The sequence below is a fragment of the Amblyomma mixtum genome, chromosome 3 (genome assembly GCF_055824585.1).
Source record: "Amblyomma mixtum isolate Tamu chromosome 3, ASM5582458v1, whole genome shotgun sequence".
Lineage (NCBI taxonomy): Eukaryota > Metazoa > Arthropoda > Arachnida > Ixodida > Ixodidae > Amblyomma > Amblyomma mixtum.
Genome location: NC_143014.1, coordinates 414,237,515 through 414,249,757, shown reverse-complemented (window position 1 = coordinate 414,249,757; position 12,243 = coordinate 414,237,515). Strand labels below are relative to the sequence as shown.

Sequence of the window (12,243 nt, the reverse complement as noted above, 5' to 3'; positions counted from 1 at the left end):
TTATTTGATTTTTTTTTGTTAACGCACAGAGAGAGGTGCCATTGTCGAGTGATGCCTTTACTTACGCATTTCCGCATACGAACGTCCACACCTTCGCCTTTTCTACTTTCATGCTGCAAAGTACGTTTTCGCATTACACTCTTGCTTTCGCTGCCACGGGCCGGCCGGCAGCAATGTTAAAATGAATGAATGAAAAGCAAACGAAGAGTTTGTTACGATTTCGCGAACTGAAGAAATAGATGCTTTTGAAGGCAAAAGCCATGTTAACCAAGCCGCAGAAATCAGCCAATCAGATCAGACCGCATCCAGGCAGCTAAGACAGCTGTAAATTGAGCCCTCTTGTCCCCGACCCGCTGCAAAGTGCAAACCCCGCTCTTCCTTCGGCGTCATCCGAACCCCCTCGCCCTTTCGGGTTTAGTTCTTGCAACGCGACCCGGAAGCAGGCGGAGCTGACGAATTTCATTGGCACAAAAACTAAACGGCAAAAGCGAATCAAGCGACGCACACCCGAGCCCTCAAGAAGCGCAGATCTGGGGAGGCCCGCGCGCACTCGCGACTCGGCTCTCCACCATGAGCCATCCCGTGGTCGTCTCCGTTCTGCTGGCCGCCGCAGTGGCGGCGGCCGACGAGGCCGGCTGCAAGGACACCAGCGGCACCTACGAGACGTCCTACACGTGCTCGGGCTTCGTGGAGCCACGCGACTTCGACCGCCACCTGGACCGCGGCCGCGTGCCCCGATCGTCGCGGGGACTGAGCTTCATTCTGCGCGACTCGAGGCCCGTCGACTTCCCAGACGGCTGGCTGCAGGGGGTCAACGCCACGCTGCTCGAGTTCCAGAACGTCACCTTCTCGTCCCCGGAGACTGCGCTGGCTAGGCTCGCCGGGGGCGGGGAGCCGCCGGCCGCCGTCGAGCGCCTCGTGTTCAGGTACACAACATTGCTTTTCCCTCAGCGCCGGCTCGTAAATAAACGTGTGACACGAAACGGAGGCAGGAGAAGCACAAAGACTGGCTGCAGCAGTCCTTGTGCGTGCATCCTTCCACTTGTTTCGTGGTGAATGCACCCGTTCAAGTTGGCCGACAATGAGCGATGTTTAGACACATTTCGGCCTCTCAGTCCTTCCCCTGTGTACGCCTCTGTTCTTCGTGACGGACTTTCTTCGTAAATAGAATAACTCACTGCGCGGACAGACGAGGAAGAACGCATATATAACAACGCACGCATGCGAAAAGCCTTTCTGTGTGCAGCCAGTCATTCGTCACGCAAAATCAACTCTCCCAGTTACGCATTCTTACTGGTAATTTTTCCTGCGTTTGTTACTGGCTAAAATTCGCAACGAGGCGACAATGATAGAGGGTCATCGCCCAAGCTGATGTGCCTGAAACAGGCTTCCTCCGTGAACGCCTCGTCTCCGCTGCATAGCGTACTGAGGCAGAAAGTGTGACGCGAAATATCATCTAGAGCCAGTAAACGGGACTTGCTGTAATATTTTACGTCAGCATGAACCAACCAGCAAAACTTCGTGCTAGACAACACAAAATAAATTGAGGTACCAGATCTGGTGGGTTGATAAGGAAATCGAGCGTTTCAATCGCGATCACACCGCAGCCTGCTCGACTCGAAGCGCGCAGAAAGTGTCTTCTAAGCCCACGAGGCTCCGCGATGCCGCACACGAGGTATGGACCTTATAGCTTCACCTTTGGCATTCATGACAATAAAAATGTATTTTTCACATCGTATTTTGAAAAGCAGAAATGAAACACTGAAGGGTCATTCCATGCCAAACGCACCAGAGTCTGCGCTCGACCCCCTCCGATCTTTCCATAAAATTTGTGGCTCTTTATTGAGCCGTCTAAAGTAATTACCCTTAGTAAGCTTGGGGAAATATTTCCTGGTCATGAGTCCTGTGAATTTCTCAGATGAGTGAAAAGTTGGTCACACTTAAAAATTTGCAAAAATTCAAACATTTTACTTTTTTCGCTGGAAAGGCTTTCATAGATAATGCATATGCATTGTGGTTTTTTAACGCACAGCAAGAAATTTTCCGCACAGTTTTGTACGTTGGCAAAATTGATTATTTTACCCCAAGGAGCATCGCTTTTGCTATTTTTGTAAAACTCTTTCGCAATATTCGTGCGCAACACCATGTTATTCGGCGGCTCTGTATAACACGTACGATCCCAATCAATAGTTTACGATATATTTCGGAAAAAAAAATGTCGAACTTAGAAAAACTGTGCTGTGCCACGCTTTCGGCCATAAATTTCGCACAGAGGCTGTCGTAGTAAAAGTACGAAATGTGGTCCGATTGATAACTAGTTTCATTGTAATTTTTCCCAGCGGTTTTTATCAAAGCCTTTTTTGTTTTCAGCGACAACACTTTTTTAAGTACAGCGCCGCAACTCGAGCCATCGTTACCCCGTACTGCCACTGCACTGCGGAGCACAGCCGTGGCGCAGCTCAGAATTCGGTGTTGGGTTTACGCGAGCAATTGTATGCAGGAGCAGCATCAAATGACTCCGAGGGCCTCGAAAAGAGCGAATATGATTACCTCAGGAAGCAGGCGTCCCGCCCCCTCTGCACTCTACTTTCTCCTGCTCCCACCTACCCTTCAGCCGGAGCCGCCGCAGTTGGCTTTGCTCCCACATTCTGAAACGGCAGTTGTTCCCCTAATAAAGAGGACGCAATACAGTCCCCATTCGAAATACAGAATGAACGTATTTCGCCCTATCAGTGGAGCAATCAGGCAGCCAGGTGTTTTGTTCCATTGTTGCCCCAGTAAATATGGAGTATGCAATGCTTCGAATAACATGAGTCGATATATTTTCCAGAGTATTTATTCTGAGTATTCTTCTTTTGCACGAACCAGTAAAGGTAAAGAATGTCGCCGTGTTTTCCTCCATCGATGCTTCGTGCCCCAATCTGATTGAAACGGAACCAAGAGCAGCCGTCTCAGTGCTTCCGCGGTTCTCAAAGCGGGTGGTGCCGGCTTCTTTGACGATGGGAAGAGAGCTGCTGTGGTTACACTTGCTTTGTTACTGAAAACTGCTCTATGAGCGAGTGAGGTGTGGTTTCATTGAAAACAACAGCGAGGGATTGCGGTTTGAAATGGTCTAATGATCGCGTGCCTTTCACGGGCATAGCCACTGCAAACCTATCATTAAGCTGGGCTTCTTTTTTTTCCAGCAGCGTTCTCTGGTACCCAGAAGGAAGTCGATACCCTTTATGTTAGTTTTTGCCCATTTGAACAGCTGATCGGGTGTCACTGTTATGTCGCCTTTGAAGGCTCGCCCTTTTATGCAAGGCGCTTTACTGTTCCTCCAATGTCGTCGCGTCGCTAGTGATGACGTTATGAACCGATTTTAAGTTTTTTCAGCCACACCACACACAGGCTTCGTCGTCGACACAGAGCCCCTGGAGCACTCTTATATCTTTAACGTTTATTGCAACGCGCTTCCTGGCCAGCGTATGACTCTCGGGAACCGGCGAAAGCATGCCAAGCAGTGCAGTGGCAGTACGGGGAACCATGTTTTCTATTTGCAGCGCTGAACTTCAAAACTTTTTCCTCGCTTAAAAAGAAAAAAGGTGCCGATAAAGATCGCTTAGCAAAATTACAATGAAACTAGCTATTAATCGGACCAAATTTCGTATGAAACTTTTCGAGCGCAAACGTAAATTATGAGATTTTTGTAAATTTTTTTAGGGAGACTAACTTGTGCACTCGTCTGAAAAATTAAAAGGGCTGTCACATAATCAGAAAATTTTCTTGCTTAAACTATTGATTTGGATATTTCAATAAAGAGCCACAAATTCTATGGAAAAGATCAGAGAGGGCAGAGCTCAAACATGGTTCGTTTGACATGGAACGACCCTGAAGTGAATTTAATTTTTTCGTGTGAACCGTAGGCAGTGAGACGTCAGCGCGACACAACCCGTGTTTATGTCTTCCTGGATAGCGAGTACAGCGGACAAGGACATGTCTATCGTGGGCGCGCACATTTCAGAGATCGTCCCAATGCGCTTCATGGCGAGCGTTGGACATCGTTGTCGATGTCTGCGGAGTTTCGCCTTGGCTCGGTGATGTAAAATAAATGTCAAATAAAAAAATATTAGCGAAATTGACGGATCGAGCACCAACGCGTAAACATGTATGCGCATTACGGGGCGCAGTCCATGTATGTCTACGGATGAGTTCATCGATACCGACGAGAACGAAAGGACGATGGCCCCGTTCATTCTTGTCCTGTATTGGTTACGCCGAATTTACCTACAGACATGTACAGCCTTTACCGAAACTTAGCAGCCGGCCGGCTTGGCCTCTAAGGCTTGTCTGGGGCTCTTGTGGCACTCCTGGAGGTGCTCTAGAGAAGTGACGAGAGATCTACCCGGTGGGATGTATACTTTTGGTAAAAGCTGTCTATGCACCTCGCCGGAACGGAGGAGGCGGGGTTGGGGGGGGGGGGGGGGGGGATTTGCCGCTGCGGGAGGTGTGCCTCATTCTTACAGTTTAAGGCGTACCCGTGCGCAGCTACGACAGCACGCTTCCGGCCAGCTGGGAGGCCCTGCGTCAGCTGCCCCGACTCAAGACCCTGGGCCTGGTCAAGATGAGCGGCCTGCGGCTGGGGCCCGAGTTCGGCGGCCTGCCGCGCTCCGTGCGGGGCGTCAGCGTGCTTCACTCGAGCGTCGTCAGCGTCGAGGATGGTTGGCTCGCCGAGCTGTCCGATCTGGAGTACGTGGTCGTACGGGACTCGCGGCTGGCCGCCTTCTCCAGGGACATGCTGCCGCGGCCGGCCCTCAAGCTGCGGAGCATCGACCTCGAGTGAGTGCGTCCGCCACGACGGGGGGTCGAACGCTGATCTGCGCTGAAGGAAGGAAGACAGATGGGGCAGTTCATTTTAGTACGTTCTGGAAGGCTTAGAGCGCTTGTGGCGGTCGACGGATACATCACAAGAGGTATATGGGAAACGTTCTGCCATCTAAGTAAGAAAGTGAGCCGATTCGCGGGCGTACTGTCCATTTGCTTGCAAGTAAGTGAATTCCAATAAAGCAGCTCCCAGTATATACTCAGTATAGCTATACGAAGCGCCTACCTGGTTAGCCCAATTTTGTTCAGAGTAAATTGGTTTTTAAAATTGGTTTTTGAGGAAAGTAAATGGCGCAGTATCTGTCTCACATATCTCAGTGGACTGACTCCTGAACCGTGTCGTAAGGGAAGGGAGGAAGGTGGGAGTGAAAGAGAGAAAGAGGTGCCGTAGTGGAGGTCTCCGGAATAATTTCGACCCCCTGGGGATCTTTAACATGCACTGACATGCACAGCACATGGTCGCCTTTGCGTTCCGCCTCCATCGAAATGTGGCCGCCCCAGTCGGGTTCGAACCCGGGTACACCGGCTCGGTAGACGAGCGCCTTAACCACTGAGCCACCGCGGCGGGTAACTATTCTGAGTCTGGGCGCGAAAATGTATTTGCGCATTGTGCTCCACTGCGGCGCGCTGAGCTGTTTCCCTCGTGTCAAGTGGCGCACACCCACGCCCACCGAAAATGGAGTGGTTCTTAATCAGAAAGTTATTGGGGAAAAAATGAGAAATTTGTGCACACAGATGAGCACTCTCGAGGCTACCAAAAAAAAAAGGACGCGGAGGCTTGAATAAAAATAGATACACAGAGCATGACAGCCTATGCTATGCCTACATGAAGTTTTGTACGGCGTTGTAAACGTTCCTGTAGCTAAGCTTAGGCTCAGCCACAGGAACGCCTGTACCAAGGAAGATACAAAAACAGGACCACTAGAGCTGAGGCTCAGCTGGTGCAACGGCGTTTACAAAACCATTGTCCTGAAAGAGAAGAAGCGTGACAACGACACAGTATGCCCGTTATCAGCCGAGTCTGGCTCACGGAAAAACAGGCAGAATGAATATAGCGCTCATCTGTAGGCCTGTGCAGACGAAAAACCGAACGGCGGAACCCAGCAGCGCATGCAGCACCGTGAATGGGACTCCCAACCTGCCACCTTCGACAAAATTTCGAGCTCCATCCGAGCTGAGGCGTACCATACGAATGGCAAATATGAAATTGTCAGAGTACGGAGTGTGTATGGCACGGGAAAATATATCAAAATTTGAGCACTTTTCATATATGCATGTTTTTTCATCTTGTTTCCATATCATTCCCGTATGGTTCCCACATGATTTCCACATGATATGCCCATCATTATACGAAGTATGTATGAAATTAGGTTTTTCCGTGAGCTTCATCCTTGTTATCTCTACATGTTCCATTTGGTTTCCATATGAGCAGTACGGAAAACGTATGGAATTATGCCAATCGCCTTATGGAACGTTTTACTATAGGGAGGATTAAAAAGGTGGTGATCAGGAGAGAACTTAAAGGGAGGCATTGAATCCATTCTTTGTTGTGCGCCTCCGAAACCAATCTGTACTAGTGACGAAAGCGAATGTCGGGACAGCTGTAACCTCCAGCCCTCCTTCTCCCGCTGGGCGAAGTTTTTGCAGATTATCAATAATCTCATCAAAAGACACACCGCCAGGTAGCGCCTCTAAACAATCCAGGCGCACATGAGACTGAAGTGCAATAAAATGAGCGTTCGCAAGATGTGCGAGCAAGGGAGATGCATAGACGCTGTGTATCAGTAATGACTATAGTGCTGAAGAAAGACGGAGATCCATTTTTCCCAAGGCGAAAACTACCGCTACGAAGTGAATCGTATAGAAGTGAAATCAGACGGACTAATTAAGTAGAGAAAGAGGGAAGAGGTTACTGTAAAGATGAAAGACGCAGTAACAGTTTCACAGATGCTGTTTCCTGCATGTGGCTTAGGGTCACCTTAACCACTTCGCTGGGTATGGGGATGGAGGGGAAAAAGAAAGACCGTAAAGGTTGGACAGGAGATGCGGCTACGATGGATGGTGACGGCCAACGGCACCATGTCATTTCATGCACCTCTAATAGGCATTAGGGATCGAGGGGTGAGGCAAAATTTGGCCCATATTGTTCCCTGCTAGCCAGAAGACATGAACAGTGCTATGGTGGTGAACTGCGCCCTCGCCCTTTATGGGGAAACTTGTGCACGCCTATGACCCCAGTTCCATTTTCCTCTCTGTAGAGCTGATAGTATAGTATTCCCTCCCAGCGCTTCGAATTGAGGAGCCCTTTTAATGGCCGTACTCCTGGGGATAATGCATGGAGGAATAAAAACAAAGCGTAAAGTTTAAAGGGCTTTCTGTTCATCACGATGAACGAGAAGATGCGAAAATGGACGAGCAGGGATGTCTGTGATCGTGGCGTGTTGTAAAGTGTACTTGACCTAGCTTTTGATGGTGACTTAGATTGATTTTGCAGCACTTTCTCTTTTACGTATCCAGCTACAACGAACTGAGCGCTATTCCTGCAAAGTTTAGCGAGGGCTTTCCGGCGCTCGCTTTCCTGGATCTGGAGGGCAACAAGATCACCACCATTGCGGAGGAGGAGCTCGGCGCTGTGCTCAACAACACCGGCACGGTCGTGCTGCTCGGACGTAAGTTGCATCGCACGTCTCCAGGGCAGGGTGGGTACAACAGAACGCAAAGCGTCGACGTGGCGCGCGCCATGTACCCTACAGCTGGGGCTGTTTACTGGTTAACAAGAATACTGCAATAATGGCCGATGTTTCAGATTGTGGTGGAGCTGAAAGCAGCGCATTTACAAAGGTTAGAAGCTGCCGATGCCTTTACCGGAAGTGACGTCACGTCCGGTCTGGCAACGTCACTTCCCCCCAGCCAATGGGAACTATAGACGGACGGACGCCGCTTTTTTTTTTTCTCTCGATAAGGCTTCACATGCTATCGTATTGAAATGCAAGCAGTCAGCGTAAGGTGAAATGAAATGTGTCGCGCGATGGCGTTTAGACGGCGACCTTAGCTATGCACGCCACTACACACTAAGCCAAACGAACAAAAAAATTGTATTGAATGCAGTAAAGAAACGGGAGGCGACATTCCATCATTGTGAACCTATGAAAGCAGCATTGCTGTGGCCAGACGCGTCACGAATCGCATCGTTTTTTTTGCCCGTTTATATCCACGCTGACCGGTTTGCAACGGCGGATCGGCACTCCGCGCGTGCGACCAATCGGGAAGATGTCGCATGGCTTAGAATGGCTAATGGTATCAGCTGGCGACCGCTGCTAACCCTAACCTAAGCGCCCAGGTGGTGCTAACTTCATGATTACGCCGGCGCCGCGCCCGGTTTCTCGCCAGGCCGGCCTGCCAACCTGGATGCCACCGTTACGGACATGAGTTGACCTTTGCTTTTGACGTTAAAGGGAGACTGAGGACAGTTCTGTCCAATTTTCGTTCTTACAAAAAATCGATTCTATGGCCCTTTCTGGCTATTTTCATGTTTGTCCGGCAGCAAAAGATGCATTCTTTGCAAAGAAAATTGGACGAAAAATTTTTCTCGCAACTAGATTCAAGCTCATGAGAACAGAGAAAGGGACTCAGTGATCACCGCTAGGGGAGGATGGCAGTGTAGCCTGGCCTCAGGGATCTGCGCATAAAAAAGGGTCGGCGTCATCGCAGTTTGCATGCGAAGACGGTCGATAAGGTGCGGTGCCTTTATTTTTGTCTTTTCTAGCCTATAAAAACTCCGTTGCAGGTGCGGGTAGTGTTTTCGTGATCAAAACGTGGTAACCTATCAATGCAGGCCAACTTTGTCCTCGCTGTCCCTTTAAATAACGGCGAAAGAATGCTGAAATTAAAGAGACGGAAATTAATCGTTTGGGAAGAACGTCCACCAATGCCTAGTAGCTGGTGGAAGCGAGAACTGGAATGCAAAAAAAACAGTTCTGCCCACAGCCGCACAGCGCCCGCCGGCGTGGTGCACAGCTCGCCGGGACAGCTGGCTCGCTCACTTCGCTGCTGAAGGCGTCGCGGAAACAAACAGTATTGTAATATATGCGATGATGGTATTGAAGGTCAGGTGGGATTGAAACTACACCTTTTATTACAAGCGTCGGTCAGTGTCATTTTTTTTCTATAAACGGCGCCCAATGTGCCCGTAGTGAACATGCAATGCAAAAACAACCAGCCGATTTAATGACCGTGTGCTATGTGCGTGAGTCTCATGCCTGACTGTTCAGTTCGTGCACAGTACCTTGAATTACTACAAATGGCCTTTCTTATGTATATATATATATATATATATATATATATATATATATATATATATATATATATATATAATTATTTCTTGGCAGCTGATTGATTAATATAAGATAAAGTCACCAGAACTTGAAAAACATAAGATTTAATTCAGGACGTTTCGGCTGGAGGGACCAGCCTTGACACATATATATATATATATATATATATATATATATATATATATATATATATATATATATATATATATATATATATATATATATATATATATATATATATATATATACGTAGAAGTATTGTCGCGTTTAAAAAATAAAACGAGGCTGAAAGGAAGGATAAGCGACCAGACCCCGTAGTCTGAAGCTAGAAGGTCTCGAAAAGACGAGCAGCGGCTTACTAGCCTGCGGCCTGTCTTGCAAGCTTGCAAGCCTGTCCGTTGCAAACAGCACCTCGTAATAATTTGCTGCTTCAACGAGAACAACACTCTTGTGAACAGAGCTAGCGCTCATCGTTTGAACGTAATATACGGACGGCAGCAGGTCGGTCCGAGTATCAGTACACGTTCAGAGTGTGCAGTCTAACGCGATTTGAAGGTTATCGCGTTCGTTCCGGCTAAAACGGGCCAAAACTTTTTTTTCCTGGCTTGACGATCACTTCCCAGCAAGACAAAAACCTCTCAGAGACGTCTGGCTAGACGTCTCTGAGAGGTTTTTGGCTTGCTGGTTAGTCCGCAGCAAACGACAATCAAGGATAGAGCACTCCTTTGAATAGCTAAGCCGCTGAAGCCTTATTGCGAAAATAAACCGCGCGATACCAGTTTAATCCAAGTGGGCTAATCCTGATGTCAATGCCTTCAAATCGCATTACAATGTAGGTTTGGCAATATTGTAGGCCCTGTATTGTGTAAACTCGCAAATAGGGCAATCAAAGACCATTCTTTCTTTAAAAAAAAAAGCACGTAGCAAATAACAATCCCAAATCGATCTTGTAAGAACGGTTTGCGATTGGTCTTTGCCCCGTCTTTATTTGAAAAGCGAGGGGGTAGCGTGTGCTTAGTAAGATATATACCTGGCTATTGTGTAGGAAGCATGAAGCAAGAAGGACGCTCCGCTGTTCCAGCTCATCAAGCCTCTTCCTACCCTCCGCAACGCCTCTCTTGGCCACGGGGCGGTCCAGCTGCCCGCGGTGCTGAAACGTATTTGGTATTAAGCGTAGAAAGTTGGGCTAGTTGGTTGGTAGTACTATTATGATACATTCCAGCGGCTAAAAAGACACGGACGAAGGTAGACGAGACAGGACGTCGTCCTGTCTCGTCTACCTTCGTCCGTGTCTTTTTAGCCGCTGGAATTTATCATAATAGTACGTATTTGGTCCCGGACGGAGACGTGCACAAGCGCCACTTTGTGTTGCTACATGCGTTGCGAGTACTACGGTCTCCTTTTTCATTAACTCATGGGCGTGAGGCGTTCAGTAAAGGAAATGGAAGTCGCTACAGCATTCGGTTGCCACTGACAGCAGCCGAGCTTCTGGTATTATTTGCTGCTGTTCTCAGCTGGTGGCCGCGATGCGTCAGGCACGAGACTTGCCCAGTCCGATTGTGTTCGGAGTCGAGAAATCTGTGAATGCACCCAATGATGCGGCACTCTCGCCACGCAGACAACCGCCTACACTGCGACTGTGCGCTGGGGCACCTTCGACGTCACTCGGACCGTCGACTGCGCGCCCGGTGCCACTCGCCCGATGAGCTGCGGGGACGCAGCGTGCAGAGCCTCACGGATGCCGAGCTCGGCTGCCCGCGCTAGCACACGCCCCGCCACAGCAGCGGATCAACGACCCCTCCCAGTGGACCGAATAAATGGGTATTCCGGCTGTATCTTGCCGGTACTCACATACTACGCGCAGCAAAAATTGGATTTAGCTGATTTACCACCACGCGGCACCCATCCTTATTTTATTTATTTCAAGATACCCCTAAAGGCCCTCTTTCACGAGGGTATTACATAGGGGGTGGTTTAGTACAAATTGTATACATAAAAAGAACATTTAACATGAGTAACAGGGCAAAAAAGAAGCAAGAAAAGAGCAATAACTGGTAGTCAGCAACAATCGAAATGTGGCGGAACAACAAGACGCAAAAAAAAAACAAAACAAAAAAATAAAAACATTGGAATAAACAGACCGAAAAGCGAAACTCAAACACATTCCGTGAAGCTCGCATTCTTCGCCGAATAAAGTTTAATCTCCTACATACACCAGCCAAACTTTACCTATACCGGTACACTTCCACACCTCAGTGCCCAAACTGTCCACACACACATGCAGACATAGGACACTGCCTTACACAGTGCCACGCAGCCTTCCAGTCCCCCGCCTATCCTTTTCCCCCACCCCCACCGTGGCCCATCTGGCTCGCCTCCCTGGATCTGAGACTGCAACGTACCCTCGTCGCCTTGGCCCAGGATGTACTGAACGCCTAATAGAAAGGCTGTTCGAATAAAAATGTCACACCACCACCACCACCTATGGGGCAGAAACGCGGAGGCTAACTAAAAGGGTTCAGCTTAAGTTATAAGGACACCGCAGCGAGCTATGGAAAGAAAACTGACGGGTGTAACGTTAAGAGATCGGAAGCGGGCGGAGTGGGTGAGGAAACAAACGCGGGTCAATGACATCCTAGTCGGAATCAAGAGGAAAGAATGGGCTTGGGCAGGGCATGTAATGCGAAGGCAAGATAACCGCTGGTCCCTAAGGATAACGGAGTGGATTCCTAGAGAAGGCAAGCGTAGCAGGGGGCGGCAGAAAGTTAGGTGGGCGGATGAGATTAGAAATTTGCGGGGATACGGTGACCGCAGCTGACAAAGGACAGGGTTAATTGGAGAGATATGGGAGTTGTTGTTGTTAGTGGCTATTTATTGGTAACAAAAAAAAATAAAATATGAAGGGTAAAGATGTTGCTAGCCGCGGCATCTGCCATCGATGCCTGTAGCGCTGCGGCTAGCGAGAATAAAGGAGACGGAGAGGACAGGGAGAAGGAAAGAAAGGGGGGAGCGATAGAAGAAAGAATAGGGGTAGGGTGCCAATATA

General features: G+C 48.8%; 1 protein-coding gene across 1 annotated transcript; it reads left to right on the top strand.

Moving 5' to 3' along the window:
* Positions 1–564: 564 nt before the first annotated feature.
* On the top strand, positions 565–11,048 carry LOC149357707 (uncharacterized). The gene is made up of 4 exons (XM_089584859.1): positions 565–926; positions 4,528–4,818; positions 7,381–7,532; positions 10,816–11,048. The coding sequence occupies exons 1-4, from the start codon at positions 571–573 to the stop codon at positions 10,959–10,961; spliced, it is 945 nt and encodes a 314-aa protein (XP_089440985.1). The 5' UTR covers positions 565–570; the 3' UTR covers positions 10,962–11,048.
* Positions 11,049–12,243: the final 1,195 nt, after the last annotated feature.